The sequence below is a fragment of the Heteronotia binoei genome, chromosome 8 (assembly GCF_032191835.1).
Source record: "Heteronotia binoei isolate CCM8104 ecotype False Entrance Well chromosome 8, APGP_CSIRO_Hbin_v1, whole genome shotgun sequence".
Classification (NCBI taxonomy): domain Eukaryota; kingdom Metazoa; phylum Chordata; class Lepidosauria; order Squamata; family Gekkonidae; genus Heteronotia; species Heteronotia binoei.
Window position 1 is genome coordinate 75250824 of NC_083230.1, and position 25352 is coordinate 75276175.

At 40.7% G+C, this 25352-nt stretch overlaps 1 protein-coding gene across 1 annotated transcript in view; it reads left to right on the forward strand.

Annotated features, from left to right (window-relative positions):
• UTP20 (UTP20 small subunit processome component) overlaps positions 1–25352 on the forward strand; it is a 100216-nt gene that overhangs the window by 40357 nt on the left and 34507 nt on the right. The window contains exons 19-35 of the mRNA XM_060245253.1: positions 3509–3585; positions 5921–6000; positions 7439–7682; positions 8399–8656; positions 11214–11304; positions 12083–12168; positions 12368–12493; positions 13017–13183; positions 14137–14345; positions 16225–16368; positions 17432–17511; positions 19197–19423; positions 20705–20849; positions 22274–22361; positions 23863–24006; positions 24921–24971; positions 25067–25219. Coding sequence (XP_060101236.1) covers positions 3509–3585; positions 5921–6000; positions 7439–7682; positions 8399–8656; positions 11214–11304; positions 12083–12168; positions 12368–12493; positions 13017–13183; positions 14137–14345; positions 16225–16368; positions 17432–17511; positions 19197–19423; positions 20705–20849; positions 22274–22361; positions 23863–24006; positions 24921–24971; positions 25067–25219 — 2370 coding nt within the window. The remainder of the gene's footprint in view (positions 1–3508; positions 3586–5920; positions 6001–7438; positions 7683–8398; positions 8657–11213; positions 11305–12082; positions 12169–12367; positions 12494–13016; positions 13184–14136; positions 14346–16224; positions 16369–17431; positions 17512–19196; positions 19424–20704; positions 20850–22273; positions 22362–23862; positions 24007–24920; positions 24972–25066; positions 25220–25352) is intronic.

Consider the following 25352-nt stretch of genomic DNA (forward strand, 5'->3'; position numbering starts at 1 on the left):
TTGGCAATTTATGTTACAACAACTGAAAGGTATGGAATGTGGTGAAAATTTCTTGAGAGCTGTAGAATCAATATACTCTTTCCAAAGAGCAAGTGTGATGGTGAATGGTGAACTAACAGAAGCAATTAATATTCAAAAGAGTACAAGACAAGGTTGCCCACTGTCACCACTCCTTTTTATTTTATCTTTTGAGATATTGAAAAACCAGATAAGAGAAGACAAAAGTATCAAGGGAGCGATGGTAAAAGGTGAACAATACAAATTGAGAGCTTTCACAGATGATCTAATTTTTATATTAGTGCAACCAATAGACTCAATAGACTGTCTTATAAACAAGATCACTCAATTTGGTTAATGGGCAGGACTGAAGATCAACTACCAGAAAACAAAATTTTTGACAAAGAATATGACGATGGAACAAATTCATTCTCTTCAACAAAAATCAGGGGTTTTGTATGAGAAAAGAATCAAATATTTAGGTGTACTTATTTCAAATAAGTGCAGCAGTTTAAAAATTGACAATTATGATAAACTTAAAGAAATTTAAAAAGACCTGAAAAAATGGCATGATTTGAATTTATCCTTAATGGGAAGAATAGCCTCAATAAAGATTAATATCCTCCCAAGGTTATTATTTTTGTTTCAAACTATCTCAGTATTTTTAAATAGTGGGTTTTTTCAAGAATTGAATAAGAGGGTTTCTAATATATTTGGCAAGGTAAAAAACCAAGAATTAAACTAAAGATATTGCAAGACTCTAAATTGAGAGCAGGTATGGGTCTTCCAGATTTGCAGTTGTATTACAAAGCTTCTGTGCTCTTATGGGTAAGAGACTGGATACTATTGAATGATAAGAGGCAATTGCCTTTAGAGGGACATGATCTTACTCTGGGCTGGCATGCGTATCTATGGTATCAAAGACCTAAAGGACATTCCTATTTTAAGAACCATTGGTTTCAGTAATCTTTGTATCATGCATGGTCATGGTTAAAAATGAGAATTTATCAAAAAATTCCAAGATGGGTATCTCCAGTGGAAGCATTTACTCATCCAAATCTTTTAAAACCTAACCAGAGTTATAGATATGATGACCTGTTGGGAAAAGACAATCAACTGAAAACCAGAGAGGAGTTGAAAAGCATGGACATTAAAATGAATTGGTGGTTGAGAATGCAAGTTGAATCTAGGCACGTCAAAGACAAGACGATAGGCTTTAACACAGAACACTACCCATTTGATAAAATCTAGGCCCTCAAGAAAAGCTAATCTCTAAACTATATGCATACCTACTACAGATGAAGATGCAAGATGAAGTTGTAAAAGATTGTATGGTCCAATTGATGAAAAAATTGTGTCATAAAATTACATTAGAAGAATGGGAGAGATTGTGGAAGTTCAATATTAAATTAACCAGATCAGTAACTTTCAAAGAAAACTTGTATAAGATGTTTTACAGATGGTACATGACTCCACAGAAGTTGTGTAAGATGTATACTAATATGTCTTAACAAATGTTGGAAATGTGCTAAACAGGTGGGTTCTTTTTATCATATGTGGTGGACATGTGAGATGGTGAAGGACTACTGGAAAATGGTTCATGAATTATTACAGAAGATTATGAAGACGCAGATTCAATTTAAATCAGAACTATTTTTTATCGAACATATTTCCTGAGGACTATTCCAAAGAGATTAAACATTTGTTGGCGCATTTCAATACAGCAGCCAGGATTCTTTTGGCACAGAGATGGAAATCTCAGGAATTTCCCACAAGAATGGACTTGGTGGGAAAAATTCTGGAAACAGCAGAGCTGGACTTTTTATCCCAGCTGTTGGCTGGGAAATCTAAGGAAGAAGCAAGAAAATATTGGTTGAAATTCTATGCCTGGCTAGATACTCAAGACTCCGAAGATTCTCTGGTGTGAACTTATATCTCCTTTTTCCTGTATGCTGTATTACAAGATTGCCTTTATTGGAAATGTCAAATTCAATAGATACTTTAACAAAAAGATTTATAATACAAAATATCAAAATGTTGATGATGCAAAGTTTAGAGATAACAATATGTGACAATCTGTGTATTTTAAGAAAGTATAGCGGATGTAGACTTGTATTTTTTGAAAGTACTGTCTATGCAGATTAAGAATGATTTGTAATCTTTATTTCTTATCCCTCCTTATCCCCGATTCCTACCATATTTTTCGCACCATAAGACGCACCCCCCCCCCAAAAAAAAGTGGGGGGGAAGTGTGTGCGTCTTATGGAGAAAGGTACCGTACGTACCTTCCTCCGGGGGGGGGGGCGATCCGCTGCCTCCGTCCCGGCGCTTCCTCGCGCCTGCCAGCCTGGCTCCAGCTCTGACGCTTACAGCAAGCGCCAGGATCGCTCCCAGCGCTTGCTTTAAGCATCAGCGCTGAAGCCATGCAAACAGGCAGGGAGAAAGCACGCCGCCCCCTCCACAGCCGGCGCTCGTGAAGCGCTGGGTTTGCAGAGGGGGTGGGTGCTTCCTCTGTGCCTGTCTGCCTGGCTTCAGCTGCTGCTTATAGCAAGCACTGGGATCGGAGGGCGGAGAGAGCGATCCTGGCGCTTGCTGTAAGCAGCAGCTGAAGCCAGGCAGACAGGCACGGGGAAAGCACTCGCCCCCTCCGCAAACCTAGCGCTTCGCGAGCGCTGGCTGTGGAGGGGGCGGCATGCTTTCTCCGTGCCTGCGTGCCTGGCTGGGAGACGAGCAGCGAGATCGCTCCCTGCGAAGTGCTGGGTTTGCGATGGGGGCGGAGGGAGTGATCTCGCCGCTTGTCTCCCAGCCAGGCACGCAGGCGCGGGGGAAGCATGCTGCGCTTGCGTGCCTGGCTGGGAGACAAGCGGCGAGATCGCTCCCTCCGCCCCCATCGCAAACCCAGCACTTCGCAGGGAGCGATCTCGCTGCTTGTCTCCCAGCCAGGCATGCAGGCGCGGGGGAAGCACGCCGGCGCCTGCGTGCCTGGCTGGGAGACAAGCGGCGAGATCGCTCCCTGCGAAGTGCTGGGTTTGCGGTGGGGGCGGAGGGAGCGATCTCACCGCTTGTCTCCCAGCCAGGCACCTGCGTCTAATGGTCCGGAGCGTCCAATGGACCGAAAAATACGGTAATTCTTTGAAACTAATAAAAACATTTAAATGATAGTTCAAGCGAAGCACTTTGTCCGGTGTATACCAGAACAACTATAACTTGTAAATCTGTAAATAAACGTTTAGCACAAGTCAGTGTGCTGTCTATTCTTAAGCCTCACAAATCTAGAGCATACCAGCGAATACACCAACAAAAAAGTGCATTGGTAACTTTTCACTGTTATTTCTTCAAGTTAAAGAGGACCAGCTGGAAGCATAAAACAATGTGATTTTTTTTTTTAAATTTGGAAGATAGGCGTGAGCTGATGGAAGGAAGCACATCTATGAATGATCTGTATGTTGATCTTTTATAAATAGTAGTTCTGTTTCAATCTTTAAATAGAAATCTTTGAATCTTTTCTTAGGTACCTCTTCGTTATTTACTGGGAATGCTTTATATTAACTTCAGCCCTTTGTGGGATCCTGTGATTGAGCTCATAACGTGAGTAAATTTTTCTAGGGAAACATGCATATTTGAAAAAGTTAAATGTTTTTAGAAAGACAGGGGAAATAGTTCCATGTCCTAGTGAAGTGAATGGCACATTTCCACTTTAAATCCTGAGCATACTGTCCTACTAAAAAGTACATGGTTTCCATCCATGCAGACAGGCAAAATGCATTCTTTATTTTTCATAGAATTATAGAGTTGGAAGGGACATCCAGAGTCACCTAGTCCAACCCCCTGTACAATGCAGGAAATTCACAAATGCACCCCCCAAAACATTTGCAGTCTTCTCTTATACCTTCAGGCTGATACTAGATAGTGTTTCTTTAACTCATTTACAATAAGTTTGCCATTTTACGAATTCAGAATCAAAAGCGGCCTAGCCGACTTTTCTGCTGTAATAGTTGTCTGCTTGCTGAGAAATTTATGTGCAGAGGAATGTTTAGATTTCCCCCTTTGACCTCCAGTCTGAATTGTTACAGTCAAATCTACCATGTTGGACAGGGTTACTAACTGGGTTGGGAAATTTTTCATGATTTGGGAGTGACGTTTGGAGCAGGGAGGAACCTCAGCAGGGTATAATACTGCTCTTTAAGGCAGCCACCTTCTCCAGGGGAGCTAATCTCTGGAGATTAGGGATGGGCATGATTTGATTTATAAATCCCAGTTTGGTATGAACCAGGTTGGTTCTCAAAGCATGAACCAGGGATTTGGGAGGCCAGTTTGTCCCTGAACCCACCCGCAAACTTCTTCATGAAGGTTCATGCAGGCTTGAAAGTAAGCTCTAAAGGCATTTAAATGCCATTGGAGCCCACCTCCAGGTCTGGCCCGCCGGGCTGAGCTCGCTCTTGGCATCCCAACTTGAGTGAGCTCTGAAGGCTTTTATAGGCCTTATACGGGCAGGCTCCACCCAGAAGTGGGCTCCAATGACCTATAAAAGCCTTCAGAGCTCACTCAAGTCAGGCTGCCTGAGTTGACCAAGCTCCAGGCTGAGCTCTGAAGGCCTTTAAAGGTCACTCTCAGAGCTCAGTCATGCCCCCTCAACCCAGAGGTGGGGTTCACAGGCATTTAAATGCCTTTGGGGCTCCCTTCTGGTTGGGCAGTCTAACCAGGAAGTGGGCTCTGAAGGCATTTAAATGCCATGGGAGCTCACTTGAGTGAGGGTGGTGGGCTCTGATGACATATAAAGGTCTTTGGGGCTCACTTGCAGGTGGGGCCCTCCATGAACTTCCTGAAACACAAATCAGTTTGCGCAGTGGAGAAGGTTGTGGAAGTTTGTGCTTCAGGGTTCGTGAAAACCCCTGAAGACATGAGATGGGATAACGTTGAGTGATGACACATTTTCTCTGGTGGAGATCAGGGCCCTGCGGGACGTTATAGTTCTGCAGGCCTGTAAAATGGAGCTATTCTGCCAGGCTTCAGCTGAGGCAGCGGACGTCCAACCATCTCAGCCTCCCCTGCCCAGAGCACCAGCCCTACAGGCATTATGGATCACCTGATTGTTGTTTTTTAAGCTGGCATCTTGTTTTGTACTGTTTTAAATCTGGTTTTGGATCACATGTTTTTAACAATTGTTATATGTTACGACCGTTCTGAGCCCACTTGTGGGCTAGGGCAGGATATAAACCCAATAATATATAATAAAAATTTTAAAAGTCACCAAGCTTTTCTGAGGGAAGTCTTCTTGTAAATATATCAACATTCTGAAAATTAATTAAAACCCAAATGTTTTTCTTATCTGGGTAAACTAGAAAACTGCATTCACAAGGGAAGTTGTCTATGTGACCAGAAGACATGTCAGAATGTAGTGATTTTTTCCTGTCAAGTATGATTGAATGAGGCGGGGTGATCATTAGCATCCTCATCAAGCAAACCACTAAAGTTTGCACTTCTTGAGTGCATCTGATAATGATGGGCATTGAAATGCTGCTTGTCTTTAGCTGAATGAACACCAGCAGCCTAATTACATGCCCCAGGTTTAATATTCTGCTCTAATAACATTTTGCAAGGAATTTTAGAATCCTCTCTTGACTGTAAGACTACAAACAAAGCTGCAAATATCAGCTAGTGGGGTAGATCCAATCATCCTCCAAGTAGCCTTTTTCTAGCCAATGGAAGAGGCATTTACACTGATGGAAGTTTCCTTAGATTGGGGGAATGCTTCAAACTTGAGCCAAAAGTAAAGACAGGATAGAAATATTTTTAATAAATAAGTAAATAATGAACATTTGGTCAGTGGAGTGGTAGGTTGGGGTAGGATCCACCCTGGTTTATGGACCAAAGAGTATGCTAACATGTCAGTTATCAATTTTGTTTTTTCATTTTTAATTAGTTCCCATGCAAATGAAATGGAGAACAAGCAGTTCTGGAAAGTCTACTATGAGCATTTGGAAAAAGCTGCATCCTATGCTGGTAAGTCATGTTTTGTTGAGGTAAATAATGACAGCCAAGCTCAAAGCTGTTTATAAAAACAGATCTAGGGGTTCTGGTTAATTTTTTGGAGTTTTTCTCTTTGTTCTCTGGTCTCAGTGCTAGAATAGGAGGATTTGGAATCTCTCAGAATTTTTTGAGGCAAAAATAGAGGTGGTTCTTGGTCAGATGGCAAGCTTCTTTGAGTTGATTGGCCATTGTCATGGTGTGTAGCGGCTACATGTAATAGCGAGTGTGATTGTACCTTTCCATTTCTGTGCAAATGTTCCATCTGTGGAGGGGCCTTTAAGCAGGCCCAGTGAATAGAACATATGAACATATGAAGCTGCCTTATACTGAATCAGACCCTTGGTCCATCAAAGTCAGTATTGTCTGCTCAGACTGGCAGCGGCTCTCCAGGGTCTCAAGCTGAGGTTTTTCACACCTATTTGCCTGGACCCTTTTTAGTTGGAGATGCCGGAGATTGAACCTGGGACCTTCTGCTTACCAAGGAGATGCTCTACCACTGAGCATAATATGAAGCTTGTCCAAGCTGGATTGCTATTCTTGCATAGGATGTATCACATCCCCTTCTCCCAACACGTAGTCTTTCTGCACCTCTTGCCAAAATAATTGCAAATGTTAGCATTTCTGAGAAGAGGGAGTGGAATTAAGTAAGTTTCTGTCTGATTTTCATAGTTTTATTTTGACTCCTGAATTTTCATAGTTTTTATTTTGACTCCTGAATCTGCTTTGCAAGCTTTTGATGTAGAAATCCAGATAACTTACCAGTAGAGAGATATGCAGTTGAAACTTCAAATGAAGGCCAATTTTTCCCAAGTGGTTCTGTCTTTGCAAGTTCTCTAGTTTGTTTTAGAGGTATCTTGTTTAAGTGTCACTCGATCAGTTTGGTGTAGTGGTTAAGTGTGCGGACTCTTATCTGGGAGAACCGGGTTTGATTCCCCACTCCTCCACTTGCACCTGCTGGAATGGCCTTGGGTCAGCCATAGCTTTTGTAAGAGTTGTCCTTGAAAGGGCAGCTGCTGTGAGGGTCTTCTCAGCCCCACCCATCTCACAGGGTGTCTGTTGTGGGGGAGGAAGATAAAGGAGATTGTGAGCCACTCTGAGATTCGGAGTGGAGGGTGGGATATAAATCCAATATCTTCATCTTCTTCATCTTGCTGAAACCTTTTCTCAGTTCTTTTCTTCCCCTTTTCAAGTAGTGTAGCCTCTTGGAGGATCTCAACAATGCCATGCTGAAACAAAGCTCTAAAATTTTCATCGGTCCTTTATTAGCTTGGTGGCAATTGGGACATCAATGTAAATTTGTGGGATTCCTAAACTGAATACGTACCATTGTTCTTAGAAATAATGCAGAACTATTGAAGAGCTTCTTTCATAATTGTTTGTAACATAAGAATAATATTTTGCTTTTTCATAGAAAAGAAGTTATGTATGGAACTGGAAGAACAACAGGAAAATGTTATGGATACTGAAAAAGAGAAAGTTCAGGAAGGTGATGTCAGTGTCCTCTATCTTGAGCAGCTGAAGTGTCAGACGTGGTGCAGCGAGAGAATGGATCCTGCAAATTTTAGGTTTCTGCTTTGGAAAGCAATGTCAAAGTTTCCAGACAGAGTAGAGCCCAGATCAAGAGAACTTTCCCCACTTCTCTTAAGGTTTATTAAGTAAGTGATAATTCTCCCTGAGGATGAGTCACAGGACTGTAATTTAGGAGCACTGGTTATAAATGCTATTGAAAGTATTTTACTGCTTGTTATGCAACTAAAAGATGGTTTTAGCCTTCTGTTGTTGGAGGTGGGACTGCAGGCACTAAAATGAGATGGCTTATAATTGGAGGTTTCCTGGAATAAGTGAAGGGGAAATTATGAGAACTAAACCATCTTCTGTGCATGGTTGTTGTGAGGAAAGATGTGTTGAAGAAAGGAAGGCATGGCTTAGGAGACATTTGAGGCATAAGAAACAGCATGGCCAATGCCACAGAGGAAGCTTTGGGAGAACCAAACAAAAGGGTCTAGTTTATGTGGTTGGACTAAATAGAGTAGCTAATATTTGAAGTACATATAGTGAGAGAACATAACTGTATGTACCATAAAGTGGAGGTGTCTGTGTAAAATGACAGGGAGACTTGAAAGAGACTTGAAAGGAGAGAAAGTGGCAAGGTAACCATAGTAACATGAAAGAGATCATTTTTGCTGAAGCACTTGAATTACTTTCAGGGACAGTAAAAAGGAGCAAGACTAACAAAATCTGTAGCTGGGTATGAGCTTTTTGTGAGTCATTGCTTACTTCTTCAGATATGAGGGCCAGAACAGTCAGGAAGGTTAGCTAGGAAAAGGTAGCAGTAGTTTTAATCCATGATCTCTTCCCCTCTCTCTCGAAGCAATGAATATTATCCTGCAGATTCACTAGTAGCTCCAGCACAAAACCTTACAAAAAAAGACAGTGGTGGTGGTAGCAGTGGTGGTAGTGGAGGTGATGGCAGCAGCGGTGAGGGAGAAAAAGAATTGCCTTCTGAGGAAATAAACCAAACAATTATGGAAGAGGATGAGAAGGATGATGAAGGGGAAAAGAATCCAACCTCTGGAGAGCTTGTGATGGAAGGGATGCCAAAAAAGAAGACTAGAAGAGCTGCAGCAAAGTAAGGCTTGCAGGGAAGGAAAACAAATGTTTCACAAATATTAACGGTCACTGTTGACTATTGTTTGGCTTCACTTTGAATGTAATGTTGGTTTTATTTCTTTTTTTCCACTTCCACATTCCAGGCGATGGAATCTTGGTTGGTTCTGGTTGATCAGGAATGCAGTGTGCCAAGCCTGCTTTTATTCTAATAGGACACTTAGGTCTAGGTTCCCAGGGCCCATGCATGAAAGCAAGGCATTTCCAGATCGTGACAAACCTTTGGCTTCAAAATGTCCCTTTTGTTCACTGGGATTTTTTACATACTTGTAAAAGATTTGCTAGCAAGATGTTAATGAATTCTTTAGCAAAGGTTTTTCTCTTGACCTTGGGGGTCACAGTTTATCTGCCAGATTCATACTAGTGTTTTTATGTAGAGCATAAAAGTGAAAATGTTTTTTACATCCTGCTGTGGCTTTCTACCAGGAGGTCTGATTATGACAATAATGGTCAGCCCCATATTCTTAAGGACCTGTCTCTGGATAAATGGTCCAGAGGCTGGACTAGGTTGGGAGTAGTGAAGGTCTATGATAAAGTTGCCAACATCTTAGTAATAAGGGCTTCACAATTACGAAACACATGCAAATATACTATTATTTGCAAACAATTTTGGGCTGTGTTTAGGAAAAGTGAGATATAAATTTATTAAATTAGTATGTAGTTTAACACAGAGAGATATTAGTCAAGATAGCAAGATCAGATTCAGCAACTTCCTTCTGCAAAGTGAGGTGCTTCACCATTGGCTCTAATTTATGAGAGGTCATTCTACAAGGGATTGTTGGCTCTAATTTATGAGAGGTTATTGTATCAGGGTCATGACAATGGCCACATCTAGAAATCATGATTAAATCTCTGCTTCACTATGCCAGGCATCAATGCAATTTGCTGTTGTGCTTGTTTTTCTCCCCACTCCCTCCTACCCTTGTGCATGGAGTATCATTGAAAGCTTTTGTTTGGGAAGCACTGAATCAGCCTCCTGTTTGCTATGATGTCTGAATGCAGGTCTCCAGGCAAAATAGAGTCTTTTCAACCCCTCAAATTAGAATTCAAAACTTGGCTTAATCCTGGTTTATGAGGCTAAAAGAAACAAACACTAAGTTCTTCAGGTGCCTAGTGTTACCGCTGACAGAATTATAAATATTTGCCTTTGATCTTTTATTTGGGAAAAATTAGCTTTAAAAGGCAGAGCATAGTAAGAGGTGGGACAAAGCAAGATCTTATTGACGGAGATAGTCCCAAAAAGGCCTTCTTTTTAGAGGCAATGACTAGCCAAGTAATAAAATAAAATGAGTTTTATTTATTAAAAAAAATAAAATCTAAACATGCACACCTATCAGTGGGGTGGTTTACACCAGTGGTCCCCAACCTTTTTGGCACCAGGGACTGGTTTTGTGGAAGGCAATTTTCCACAGACCGGGGTTGGCGGCGGGGGGGGGGATAGTTTTGGGATGATACAATTGTGCACTCTATTTTGGTGTGGTGGTTAAGTGCACGGACTCTTACCTGGAAGAACTGGGTTTGATTCCCCACAATCCTAGTTAATGTCAAAAGGGAAATAGGAACAATCATAAAATTCATCCTCATAACAGGAGTGCAGCATATGGCAGCAGTATTCCAATTATTTGCTACCAAGATTACCAGTCAGCTTTTATATGCAGCTGTGGGGTTAAGTAAAGTTAATTCAGGGATTAAAGACTGTATAAAGGATATTGACTTTCTAGAAACATTGGCTAAAGGCTGCAGTGTCTGTTCTTCTCTACTGTTTGATAGCGCCATTGAACCCACAATAGTATTCACATTATCTACCAACATTAACTAAGATATCACCATGCATTTATGTGGGCTAGATTTAACATGCTATCATCTGTAATCTTGACAGGAAGATACAATAACATTTCATCTATCCGTGTTCTTCCAAATTGTTTGAAAGATTGGTTAACATATTTTTTCATGGTAGATTTTTATATACAGGCATGCTTGAATTTATTGGAGCCTATGTTATTTGATTAAAAAGTGTTCTCTGTGCAGAACACTCTCAAAATCATACTGTTGGAGTTGACCAAAGAACTGTTGTATCTTTGTTTAATTTTGTATTCTCAATAATAAAAATATGGACTGAGATAACATCCTGAATATAATCTACTCAGATGATAACCTGTTATTTTAAAGACATATTATGTATGCTGAGATTTTACATAGATATGTTGGGGTTTTTTCCTCCTTCTGAATGGCCTTTGGGTCATAATAAAAATGAACTAAACACAGAAGCCTGCAGTTGCACTCTGCACACAGGGAGGGTGGGATGGGAACATGAAGTAAAACAGCAAGCTATTTTTGTATCTATTGAGGCCAGAGGTTTATCATTTATACCAAACCACTTGGTTAGCAGCCCTTGGCAGTCTTTGCATTTGAAGAAATCACATTAATAAACTCATTCCTCCTTGTTTAGTTTTATCATTGTAGAATATCACAGAACAGGTATTTCCAGTGATACATTTTGTTTTTATTTTTTATTTCAGACAGCTGAAGGCCCACTTGGAAGTATTTGCCAAATTTTCAAATCCACGTGCCTTGCATTTAGAGCCAAAGTTAAATGAAATATACACTCAGGTGAATTTTATGAGCACTCTTTGTATTTAGTATGCATGTTTTGCTTAAATCTCAGTGAAAGCATAGTTAAGACAAAACAAAGGGCATCAGGTTTGGTTGCCTCTCTTCTGACACTACCCCAAACCAGGCAGATCAAAGAGAGATTGGGTTCACTTTGGCCCAGTGAGAATGTTGCTTTATTCATTGTGGAATAAATGCCCATGAGAAAAAGATTTCAGAGCATAACTGGTGATATTGGTGAGGGGTAACTCTTAGTACATAGCTATTTGGATGACACTGGGGAAGATGTTTTTGGGTCTGAGAGGTGCATATCGTTAGAACAATGATTTTAATAGATTGCAGCTGTACAGTAGAGAGTATAATTCAACATCCTTGTTATGTCCAGTCATTGACATCTCTAGTAACAAGAACTCAAGGAGCAGGGCTGCAATAGACCATGACCAGAGACCCTGAGGTGCTAGCGCTGCTTGTGGTTGTCATTTCCTGGGATGGTCATTAGGGAGCTAAATGGAGCAGCAGTCACTACGGGGCATTTCTTTATATGAGTTTGTCTGTCTACATGTATTATTGTGAGCCCTGAGGGAGCAGATAATTTACAACCTCTACTCTCCTGAGTATTTTCTAAGTGAAAAAGGGTTCTCTTTGGAATCCTGTTCATATGTCTGTTTATTGTTTTCTGTAGGAAAAGAAACAGTGTTATTTGGTTTAGCATGCTAAAAAGTATTTATTGAGTTGGAAACATATATAGTTTCTTCTGACTTTTAATATATTGCTTCAGCTTCTGTCCCATCAAGACCAGAATATACAAAAAATAGCTCTTGACTGTATTATGACCTACAAGCATCCACACCTGCTGCCATATAGGTAAGAGTTCTCTATTCTCATGTGGCTGCTCTAAATCTTATAGGAGAGATATTTTATGCACAAAAAGCCAAATATAGATGCACGAGTGTACATGCGTGTATGTAGTTGCTGTGCATTCTGTCTCTATGCATCATTTATTTTATTAGTGACGTCATCTTTTGTAGAAGAATTTTTCTCCTAAGGTATTGTATACTTACAGGGAGAACTTGCAGAGATTACTGGAAGACAAGAGCTTTAAAGAAGAAATAGTTCACTTCAGCATTTCTGAAGAAAACACCATTATCAAAACACAGCACCGACCAGAACTGGTTTCTGTTTTAATGAGGTGGGTTACTTGTTAAGAACTATTTATTAATTTGAAACTAAATCCATGCAGGTTGTTGTGAATCTTTTAAAATGAAGTACAAAAAAAAAAAAAGCAATCATGTGCCATTTCCAAAGAAGACGTTGAATTTTCTGGAACCATTTCCTAAATTTTGCCATTACACTGTTCTTTCCCTCCTTCTTTTATATACTGCTCTGTTAAAATAGCAAAAGAATGTTCCTTTTTTCATTACATATCTGTTATGAGACCTAGCCATATTTCTAATTAGATGGCTAGCACACACACCCTCTCCCAGGTCACGATCATCCAGATACATGACAGGTAGTTTCTAGATGGTGAGGTATTTCATGATAGTTTTTATTTTGAGTGAGCAGATAGATTGCAGTTTTGACAATATAGAAACATTACTTAAAACTGTGTAGTTCTTCATAACAGAAGTAATCATACTCAACAAATCAGGCCAGCTGTATTCAAGTGGGTAGCTTCTGAAAAGCTGATGTAATGACTGTTTTTATGTTTGAAGGATTTTATATGGACGAATGAGAAATAAAACTGGAAATAAAACACAAGGCAAATCAGCTGCAACAACCCGCATGGCTATTGTTTGGAGATTCCTCGCTGGCTCACTGCCTGAAGAGGTCAGAATGTTCCTGGATTTACTTTTTGAGCCTGTGAAACACTTCAGCAATGGTATGCTCATGGTTATATTATGAGAACCATAACCAGCACATTTTTTGAGAGTAAGAACTGGTGGTTGTTGGTTTTAGAAGAACAGTGCCAAGCAGCGCTTGCATAGGCTTCCTTAGGCAATTGATTTCTTTGCCTACCTGATTTGAATTAGTTCTTGAACTGGGTTGGAGATTTATAAAGTTATGTATTATAAGGAGAACGTATTTTCTTAGAATACTGGAACTCAGGAGCATCCAATGTAATTATTGAGAGGCAGATTGCAAACTTCTTCACACAATACATAGCTGGCTTATGGAAATCACCACAACAAGATGTAGTGGCCACTAGCTTAGATAGTTTTAAAAGGGGATCCAACAGATTTATAATATGGTTATGCCACTGACTATTAACTATGATGACTAAATGGGACCTCTGTGTTCAGATGTAGTGTGGCTTTGCATACTAGTTTCTAGGGGGCACCAACAATGGGAGGCTGTGGGTCTCTGTTTGCTTATGGGCCTTCTGCAAAGAAGTGAATAGTTGTTACTGAGCCATGCTCCTGTATCTGCACCCTGTGCTTTTACACACAGTAGCAGAAAAGAAAAAGGGTTCCTTGCCTTTTTGTGACATCCTTTAAAATATTTTTGAAGGTCATCCTGTACTTGCTCTTAATTTTGTTTTCTTCTAAGCTAAGGCACTTAGTTCCGGCAAATGGTCATTATAAAAGTTGCCTTGTGCACCCTGCATTGCTTACTGTACTCCTCTGTGAATTTGTCGTCAGGGTTTTTGCATCTTCCCTAAAACGTATTGCCTAAAACTGAATGTAGTTTTGCAGCTGAAGACCAAGAGTATTGATAAATTCTGTCTCTTAGGAGCAAGCTATCTGTATATAGTTGAACCTACCCAATACTGAACAGTACCTCCAGCAATTGCTATATTATACTAGTCATTACACATTTTCTTCCTTTTTGTAGGATGCTGCCACTCTGCAGTTCTTCGAGCAATGGAAGAACTGGATTTATCACAAGTCCTGCCTCTTGGCCGCCAGCATAGCCTTTTCAGCAGCCTGGATGTAGTCCTAAAAAACATGGGGCATCTGATCAGCCAGTACCTGCCAGAGATTTTTCAGATTTTACTGTGCATGACAGCAACTGTGTCCCACATTCTTCAGCAAAGGGAAAAGGTGAGAAGTGCTCTTCTGCAGATGCATCCTTGCCTTCTGGATCTTGAGTAATAAGAATGATGGTTAATAAGCTGTAAAATCACAATCTGAACTAAAGATCTGTTTGCTGGCATAGGAATGTCAAGTTCCTAAAATATTACACAATAAGTGGAAATTAGAATCCTGTTTTAATAACTTGGCAGTGTTTCTAGCCAGCAGTGTTTAAAGGAGAATATTAACTGCAAATATGTGTCTTTAAATTTAGACTGTGTTTGTTCAGACTTGAAACAATTTGTCAGATGTTTTACACACACACACACACATTGTAATTACGTTTTAACAGGCTAGTCAAAATTCTTGTGATGGTTGACTGAGCTCCATTCGTATAGAAATTATTATTTTTAATTTCAACCTCCAAACAGAAAAGAAATAGAAAATATAACAACAATGGTGGAAAATCCGTATTAAGATTAAAACTATGGGTGGAATTAATCTTACATTTCATTGACACACAAACTTCCTAATAATGGCAAGAGGCTTTCTCATCTTTGCCATTAATTTATACAGCACTTGATCTGTGCTTGGTGTTTTACAATCCTTATTTTCAGCAGTCACTTATGATTTTTGTACTAACCCAACAGAACAGACTCCACTTTGCCCTGCTAGAATCACCTCTTGCCAGGGCCTCTCAGACTGGTGTCTTGTTCTAGTAGCCTACAATAACGGATTAAACTGGTCCAAATTTAATGGTACCCATTAAGTGCTCATTTTCCATCAGTTACATTAAGCATGTTCTGAAAACAGAACATAGCAAAATGCCCTTTGGCTTCATTAGCCGATTGTCTGCAATCTAGCGCTCTTCATTGCGTGGACTTTAGTATGCTGTAGCCGCAGCCAGCATGTCTAAAATAAGGCAATTCCGGAAAAGCAGCCATGCGAGAACTGATTTGCATATCCATGTAGTACAGAACATGGGGAAAGCAGTTATTTGGAAAACAGCCTCTTTGTAAATGAAGTTATTCCACAACACAGAGATAAGCAGCAGTAATTCAATAACTTCTGTCTCTACAAATTCCTTCCTATGTTGTCATTTGTTAGACTTAATTTAACACATTAAATAATGGGTAATAAGGGTCATGGACATCTGTGAGAAACCTATTTATTATACTGGCTACTTTTCTCTATTAATTAGTCATTTATTGCAGAGTAATACTCCCAGAAGTGTTAAATTTTTACATTGTGTAATTTGAAACAGTGTTACAGGCTGACTTTTTCTTGCTGTTCTCACTTGTAGTTCAACCTTGTTTCCTCTGCACTCATTCTCTCAACAGGCATGTGGTTTTCTTTAGTGATATGCAAATAGATCTTGACATTTGTATTTGCTGTATGATTTTAGTGTTAGTTTTAGTAGGAAATTATTTGAAGAGCTGACAGAAGTTTTAAAGCCCTTGCTTGGAGGTTGCCAGAAAGCCCTTTTCCACCTGTGGCAGAAGGTATCCTAAGGTGGGTTAGTCCTCCCAGTCTGTCCCACAAGCAGGACTCTGCCTTACATTTCATTTGTTTGGTGGTGGCAGATCCCCAGAGCATGTCCTGCCTGCTTTGCAGAATTAGCATTTCTTTTGGAGCTCTGTGCTCTTTTCCTTTGTTGCAACTTCATGTACAAAATTTCCTTCCCATATGCATCATCCCAAATATTTGCAGTGGTTGTGCATTCTTGGTAGTGGCAGCACAAACATGCAGATATGCATGCAGTAGAAAGCACACAGTTTCTAAATTTGTGTTTCAATTATTGACCTTCTGCAAGAATGGGAAAAGGAAATGAAGAATAGCTGCCCCACAGTGCTTTGCTGTTCTTAAAACAAACACACACAAACAGGATTCCTCTTGATTTATTTTATAGATTCAGCTAAAGTTCATTAACCCACTGAAAAATTTAAGGAGGCTTGGACTCAAACTTATCGCAGACTTTTTCTCTGACTTTGAAGCATACAACTTCAGTGAGGAAGAAATGGATGCAGTCTTTCATGCAGTGGTGTGGCCCCAGGTAAGGGCTGTTTGAACCCTCTTGCTTCCATATGTGTGTCTCACTGTTTCAGGTGGAGCTGTGGCGGAGCAGCTGCTTTGCGTGCAGAAGATCCCAAACTCAGTTTTCAGCATCTTCAGTTAAACGGCTGAGGTAGTAGGTAATATAAAAGATCTCTACCTGAGAGCCTTTGCCAGTCAAAGCAAACAATACTCTAAGGAACCAGTGATCTGACTTCATGTGTTCATTGTTTAAACATTCGAAGGAAGTCAGAGATTGGTAGAACATTTGATTTTATCATGTGTTTAAGAACCTGGAACATACAAACTTAATCCTAATGTAATTTAAACAACATTTTAATCCCTTGACAGCTCTGGTATATACCCAGTTGGCAAAGACTGGTTTTATATTTGTGTCTGAGAAATGTAAAAACAATGGAATTAGTTCTTGGTGGTTGGTGTGTATATCTTCCTATGCTGACTACAGTTGCCCAGTCCTTTAGTGGCAGCCACATCCCCTCATTTGTCAGTCCCGTTGTCACTATAACACATCAGTGCACATACATGCCAGGGCAAGTGGACTGATCAGCCAGTCCATAGAACAGATCTGCCTCTTTTCACAGGAAGTCCTTCCTGCCATGGAAGTCTTAACATGATGAAGAATTTGAGCCAGCTGTACATAAATAGATTGGTGGCTAAACCTCACAAAAATATGCAACATAAAAAGAAGCACGGACTGTTTTTCTTTTTAAATAATCCTGGAAAGAAGTCTCCAATACTGAAATGTGATATATTTAACAGTAAACTGAAGCTGTGCTTTTTCCTAGTTAGGTGGGCTTCTGCTCTAATATTTGGAGATACTCTCTTGAAATTGATGGGAGATTCTATTTTGTTATGTTGTAGAGCAGCCCTAACTGGTGACATTTGTATTTCCACTGATCCACAGTAGATCTCTTTTCAATATATATGGAGGCAGAAGTGAATTATATTCTGCAAGCAAGTCATTGTTGTTTGATTTGTACTAATACCTCTTGCCTTTGTAGTCTCACTATTTTGCCCTGATTTGATCTCTCTTTGTTTTTCAGATAACTAGACTGGCCTCTGAGAGCCAATATTCTCCTACACTTTTACTCAAAATCATTCACATCTGGAGTAGAAATCCAAGGTACATTCTTCACTTCTTAGTTAAATATATGATTTGACTACGATTAGTCAAAAGTGTACATCTACATATGTGTGCTGATCTTGAAATCCACATATTGCCACAATGCCTTGTGTGTTTCAGCATAAACATGTGCATAGTTCTTAGCAGTAACTTTTAAATGGGTCAGTAATAAGTAAATAAATGTTAATGTTAAGGCTGAGCTAAAGCATGTGTGTTGCAAACTGTCCTCCCTCTGCAACAAATGAGCCATCTCTCCCGTTTTGATAATGTTTTCAACTGTGAATGGGGTGGAAATGCAAGACTATGAATTGTAGTAGTTTAATAAAGGGGCGCTAGATTAATTAAAGAATAATTCTCCCTCCTTATTCCTCTGTGCTTACAGCAAGGTCCTTTGTAATAGTATTTCTTGATTTAAAGTATAGTCAGCAGGTCAGGAATTTCTTCAACTTTTGGAGAATAGCATCAAGCCAGAATTTTGTGCCTCTGGTTGATGAAGACCTTAGAAGAGCCAGTTAGTGGTTAAGACTAGGGGACTTTAATCTGGAGAACCAGGTTTGATTCCCCACTCCTCTGCATGCAGCCAGCTGGGGGACCTTGGGCCAGTCACAGTTCTCTCAAAAGCAGTTCACCCAGAGCTCTCTCAGCCCCACCTACCTCACAGGTGTCTGTTGTGGGGAGAGGAAGGGAAGGAGATTGTAAGCCTCGCTGAGCAAAGGGCAAGGTATAAATCCTCCTCTTCTTTCTCTTCTTCTTCCTATTCCATTTAATGTTGTTTTCAGAGCAGCCTGTGAGAATTTGAGGGAAGTGCCTTGGCTTATCTTCTACAGGGGGCAATGAGAGACCCCTAGCTCTTGTCCAAGTCATTCCTGATAATGTGCAGGGAAGAACAAACTAAGATGGGTGCACATCTGTGCAAAGATATGAAGCCTGTCGATATCATTATGCAGTCTATTTTATCATTAAATATACTTTGTAAAGATAAGCATATATATTTTTTTAACTACCACAAGATATAGCAGTAACCCATAGCTTAACGTATATCAGACAGATTCATGGAGAATAAATATTGCTTTCAGCAATGGTAGTTCAGAGACTATGAATGAGAAAACAATTGTCTCTTACTCGATGTCTCTTACTCGATGTTCAGAGAACTGCTGAAGTTTACCACCATGAACATCTGTCTTTTTCTTCTACTTTGTAAAGTAGGGGTTTCAGGGGAAATGCAGGAAGTCATGTGAAATCTCCTTGTCTTGTTGGCTTAAAATACAATTAATTACAATTCTGCTCATAAGACCTTCCCTCACACCATAGTGTACAATTAGTTAAAAATAGTGAGGAGGGAAATGTGCTGATTTTAGTCAGTGTCTCTGGAGTCCATTGTTGGATTTTATTACTAAGATACCTGGAAACCCATGCTGTTTTTCTAAAGACATGCAAATGCTTGCATGCTTCCCATCACTGAATGTATCCCTTCATGGAAGAGGTTTTAAAAGATGTGACTTCTGTGGACAGAAACAACCATGAGTCATGATCAGTTTACTACTGGACTTACAAACATTTTTGCAGATGGATGGAAATAATCTATCTTGTTCTTCAACAGGAATTTTTCAATATTAAATTATTATTATCCTTCATTTGTCATTAATTGCTGGTAAGTTCTTCCCGGACTGTTGCCTTTCCTTCAGGTATTTCCCTTTGCTGGCCAAGCAGAAACCTGGACATCCAGAATGTGACATATTATCCAACGTGTTTGCTCTGCTCTCAGCCAAAAGCCTCTGTGAGGCAACTGCTGGGGTTGTGGTGGACGTGGCCGACAGCCTTCTCAATACTCCTGATTTTGAGCCTAGTGATCATTTGTGCACCTTGACTGTGACTGACGCTGTCTTTGTAGAAGTGGATGAAATGTCTGGAGGTAGGAATGTTCAGGAGTCTGACTGTTGCAGGCAGACATGCTAAGATTGTGGATGGGACAAGGGTGGACATGGGGCCAGAACTGGGGACTATTGTGTGCCTGGAAATATTCCCAGCAAAGCACATTTATCAGCTTGAACATCATATGTCAACTTTCAGGTTATAATTACATAGGTTAGTTTGCAAAAATCACTTCAGAGAAAAGGTGATAAGCAAATTCTGTGGATTGATTAGATGCTGTTGTCAGCTGTGTTTGTTTCTTATACTACAGTCTTTCTCAGCAATTCTGGTTAGTCCTATCTGTAGAAACTTCTGGAGCTTCCTAGGAAATGTCACTACTCCTATCCTGCATTTTCATAGCCTTTGGCCAGGGCTGTAGAGTTCCTGGAAGTCATGTGATAATCTCTTTTAACAAACTGTCACCAGCTTAAGCACAAACAATAACTCTGGTGTAGTGACACAAACATAGTGTCCATCATCCATCAACCTTTCTGACAAGATAAGCTTGGAATCTCTGGCCAGCATTGAGATGCTAAGCCAGGAGATCACATCAGACTTCAACATCAAATATAATATGAATATATAAACAAATGGATATGTGGGAGGTCTTACTCCAACTCAGACCAATGGTCTGTTAAGTTCAGTATTTTCTATTCTGATTGGCAGAGGAAGGTTTTCCCCAGTACTTGCTGCCTGAGATCCTTTAAGTGGAAATGCCAGGGACTGAACTTGGAACTTCCTCCATGCACAGCATGTGCTGTGTACCTCTGAACCACAACTGAGATAAATTTAGGCACATATTCCACTGTCTTCAGGACACAGCCTTGCTTGTCCAGGAACCCAGAGTGTCCTTTAATAAGCTGTAAGCATAGACATGTTTTTAAAATAAACATGAGTCCTTTTTTGTCACCTAATGCTTTTGTAGGTGGAAATATATATAGTTTGTTGGAATACAGAGCACTGTTAGCTGAAACTAATCTAACCGTGGATAACCCAGGTTAGCCTGATCTCATCAGATGCAGTGTGGGGCCTGGTTAGTACCTGGATGAGAGACTACCAAAGAAGTCCAGGGTTGCTATGCAGAGCCAGACACCAGCAGACCACCTTGGAAACTCTTAGAGAGGTTCCTGTGAGTCAGCTGTGACTTGAGGGCACTTTCTACTACCACTGTTGCTGTGCCAATGATTGGGCATTATTTGTCATTTTTCTTCTGAGAGGACTGCATTGCCCTTACACATTCCCTTCTGTTCAGAGAAACACGTTGATAACCTCTCCATTTCAGACCTTCCAAATGTGGGTACAAAGCTTGTTCTCCCTCATGTCCCTGCAATTCTCCAGTATCTCAGCAAAACTATGACGAATAAAGACAAGATGAAGAAGAGAAAGTACAGAGCCCAAGTCAGCAAAGAACTCAACATTCTTTCCAAGTAAGTGCATTCCTTAGCATTACTAAGAGTGCAGCTTTATAAAAGGGCCTTTAATGCTGTTTGCCCCCTCCCCCAGATCAGACTGTGTATTGAATAATAAAATACTATCATTACAGTTACAAAATAATCAGTAAGGTTGTAAGGAAACAATGAATTTCATTACTAGATTCAAACTAGGCTTATCTTTTTAATACAAAGAAAAATATGGTGTTAGTCATAGGTAGACATTTCTAACACTTAGTGATAAAGATGTATGAATTGGGAACTAATTAAAGGTTTTCCTTGCAGTTTGTCTGCTGAAACATCAAGCCAAGCCAATCAGCCAATCTGTCGCTTCTGGTAGCTGTTCTTAGTAGCTGCTTCTCAGAGCTGGGATTCCTGTAGTTAGGAAAGTTGTGTCCCACCCGGAGCCAGTCGGGCCTTGATGGGCTGCCCCCCCCCCTCCATCATAGTCACCTAAGCTGCCCTTGCCAAAGACCCTGACTTCAGTGCAAGGGCCTGCCACTTACCCACCTCCCGGGAGTGATCAAGGGCAGCCCAAGCCCCCAGAGATGGTGTTGGAGGAGCCCCTCCGGTGGAGGTCCCCCAGCCATGGTGTGGGTCGGGCCCGTGGCCGCTTGTGGGAGAAGTGGCAAGGCCCCTGGCAGCTGATGAGAGGAAGGAAGACAGCGAGCTGTCGCCCAGCTGACCTGGGGAGAAGTGGGGCCTAGGCACCTTGCCGCGGTGGCTGGCACCACTGTGTCTACAAGCAAGAACAGCCTGGAAATAGGGAACGATGCCCAGGCACTCATGTCTGGGCATCAGAGCTTAAAAGCAGAGGTGGGGCTGGGAGAGGGGGGAGGTTCAAGAGTGGGTGGGAGACCCAGGTGGGGAATAAAAGGAGGCCATCCCAGGAGGTTGGGGGAGGAAGGCTGGCAGGCAATAAGGGAGAGTCTGCCCAGCAGAGTGAGAAGAGAAGGGAGCCTCAATTGCTGAGCCGGGGGGGGGGTTCTTAAGGGTGAAGTAACCCGACCTCCCCCCCCCCACCTATTCTGAGACCTCCGACCACTCGGGGGGAGGGCCATGAGGAGCCTCAAGGCAACAGCGGCACCAGGACAACCTTGGGAGCCACAGGGGGAGCCCAACAAGTTGTTCAAGTCTTATGTTTAGAACCAGTCTGGAACATAGAGTTCTGAACTGGCACCTGGAGAACAGGGGTAAATAGTCATTTACTATTGTAGCAACCAAACAACTGACCCATTGCACTCCTTTTGCTGCCTTTATTACTACATTCTTGTGTCTTTTGTAAAAAGAACATCAATACAATGCACTTTATGAAAATATTCACTTAGAACATCATCTTGTAATCTAGATAGTAATTTCAGTATCTGCTGGAAGTGGGTTGGTGAGTACAAGAATAATGTCTTTGCTTCTGTTTCCTCTAGAATTAGCAGGTTTATAAAGGACGGAAGTCAGAGTTGCATCCTTATTAGCCTCCTGCTCCCTTTTCTTCACCAGACTAATATTTCACAGGTAGGTTTGGGTTTATTTCTGTGAATATGGGATTGGTTTCTGATGAAGTTTTTAAAATAAGTATCACAGTCTGCAGTGAAGTGGTAACCCTTCTGGCAGTGTTCTTAAATCTGTGTCTTTGGTATTGCTTAAAGTAGGGCTCATGTAGCATGATGGTTAAGAACGTAGTCTAGAACAGGGTTGGCCAAACCTGCTTAATGTAAGAACCACATAGAATATATGTCAGATGTTTGAGAGCCACAAGGCATTAACATCAGATGAAGGAAGGAAGGAAGGAGGGAGGGAAGGAGGGAAGGAAGGAAGGAAGGAGGGAGGGAGGGAGGGAGGGAGGGAGGGAGGGAGAAAGAGGTGAAAACTTTAACTTTAAATGCATTCTCCAAGCCATCGGCTGGCTTGGCTTGGAGAAGTGATTTGAAGAAATAAATGCATCTCCAAGCTGGTCAGCAGGCCAGAGCCACACAATGTGCGTGAAAGAACCAAATGTGGCTCCTGAGCCATCGTTTGGCCACCCCTGGTCTAGGAACTGAGATCTCAATACACTCCTGAACTTGGTGTGTAAACTTTGTAAGCTGTTGTCCTCCGCAAGAACATCTCCCCATTAACTGTAATAGTTCCTTTACAGTGTTGTTATATTGAAGCTTATTTAAACATGACATGGGCCAAGATGACAGCACAAGGATGACTCTACTCATTTTGCTGCCCCCAGGACCCTCCTTCAGTGCTGCTGCCAACACCACAACTCTGTGTGTGTGTGTGTGTGTGTGTGTGTGAGAGAGAGAGAGAGACTGAATCTCATTGAAGCTTCCAAACTGTGATCTTGGCTTAAAATTCCCTAGACTGCCATTCTATATTTGCCTTGGAATAAGAATGAAATGTCATTAGCCATATCTTATGTAAGATGGCACAAAAAGGAATGTCACAGAAAGATACAGAATCTTTGAAAGCGAGGATTTTTTTTAAAAAGTAACAATACAAAAAGAGTAATAGCTTTAAGGTGGGGAGATGGTCATATGTTTCTGAAGAAAAACTCCCTCATCCTCTTTGTTTTCCTGCCAGTAAGATCCATTGACTAGAGCATTCACAAATGCCTAATAAATGGTTTGTTGAAAACTGGAGCATTGGTCTGTCTGCAAACTGGGATGTTAAGCTTATTTAAGAAGATTGTGCAAGTATGAGCTCCTTTTTAACTGAAGGATTAGTGGAGCTTTGTTTTCCAAAGCTGTTCGTCTTGTTGATGTGTTCTTTTGCTTGTAGAACAATGTGATAAACATCTTCAGGCAGTTAACTGTCCACAGACAACTGAATGTCAATGTCTAGTTAAGTTATCATGTTTTTTTGAGGGTATTGGTAGTGGAAGTAAAGAAGGTGAATTCTGTACTTCCCACTCATTATTTCTTGCTTGATATCTGTGACATACACATTTTATATCAAAAGGCTCATCAAGAACTGCATAAAGGTCCTTCTTACAACATTAGCTTTACAACTTAACTGTTTCTTTCAGGATACAGAGATTGACATCTTGGAAACAGTACAGAATCTGCTGAAGCACTGTTTGAAACCAGCAGATTTTCTCAAACCTCTGGCAAAACTCTTTTCTGTTGTTCAGAACAAATTGTCTCGTCAGACACTCTGCAGAGTTTTCCAGGTATGTATATAAACTACATCTATAGTTTCCATTAATGATAGATCACCCCTCTCTCCTCACAGGCTCAATTTAAGTAATTCTGGGAGTCTGAAAGTGATTTGTTTATGTTCTGGTCCTATTTCTAGCTAAGGCCCTTTAACAAGGAGCACAGCAGGGCTTACAGGCCTTTTCAACCACCGTGTTCTCCCTCATGAATCTGCCCCCTTCCTTTTTCTCCTTCTTCCCATTCCTTTCTCTGGTTGAGCTGGTAAGGGCGGGGTTTTCAGAAGTTTTTTTCCCCTCAGGGATTCCAAACACCATGGGAAATAAAGTTTTCATAGCAGATAGTAAGGCATTCCAAAGAGATGTCACCAAAATTGATGGCTGAGCAACAAAGTAGCAGGTGACATTAAGTGGAGCACAGCTAGGACAAAAGAATGGTGTTTTCACATTTCACAAAATTGCTTGCTGACCAAAATGCAAAGCAGATGTTTGAGACAAACAAAAAAAAGAGCAGCCATAATGATTAGATAGATACAGCTTATGAAGAAAATTAAAAAAACAAACAGACGCTTAGGGAAAAGATGGTTCAGGAGGCGTAGGTTAATATTTATCTCAAAATATTTTAATACCCTGCAACCTGATTTTTATTTAGTGTAGGAAGGAGAAATTTAGATTTGCTGCTTTAAAATAACCAGTTTTTCCTAGATGGCTGTTTCTTCCATGAAGGGTATACAATTTGTACATCCTATGAAGTGCAGAGAATGCATGGGTTTCTATTCAGCCACAGTGTCTATTCCTCACATATTTGTGCTGTTTGTATTTCTTGCTTCTCATATGTGATTATTCAGGAAGCGACTTGTACATAAAGTAGCTGTTATTTTATGTTTGTTAAATATAACTTTAACTAAAGATCTTTCCTCCCATTTTTAAAGACTCTATCGGATTTGGAGAGTGATTTAAAATACATTACAGACACTGTTCAGGTATGTGATATTTTCCCTGATGTTTATGTACCATTTTTTATTTTGTAACTTTTTGATTCAGACCTTCTTAGTAGTTCTCCTGTCTATCTTATTAGTTGAATGCTTTCGATCCACGACATTTAGATGATATTGACTTCGACACCCGTCTGTCAGCGTTTCAAGCTGTTGCGTCTCATATCAAGGAAATGAGAACTGTGGATGTCTGCTACCTGATTCCAGTCATGCATAACTGTTTCTACACAATACAGGTGAGCAATGCCCACATGGAAACAAAATCTGCCCTTCCTTTTTTGATGACGCTCTTTAGAATCTGTTCTAGTTTTGCAGCTGCATCATTTTAGAAACAACTCAATGTTTATTTGCATGCAATCCCTGTATTAT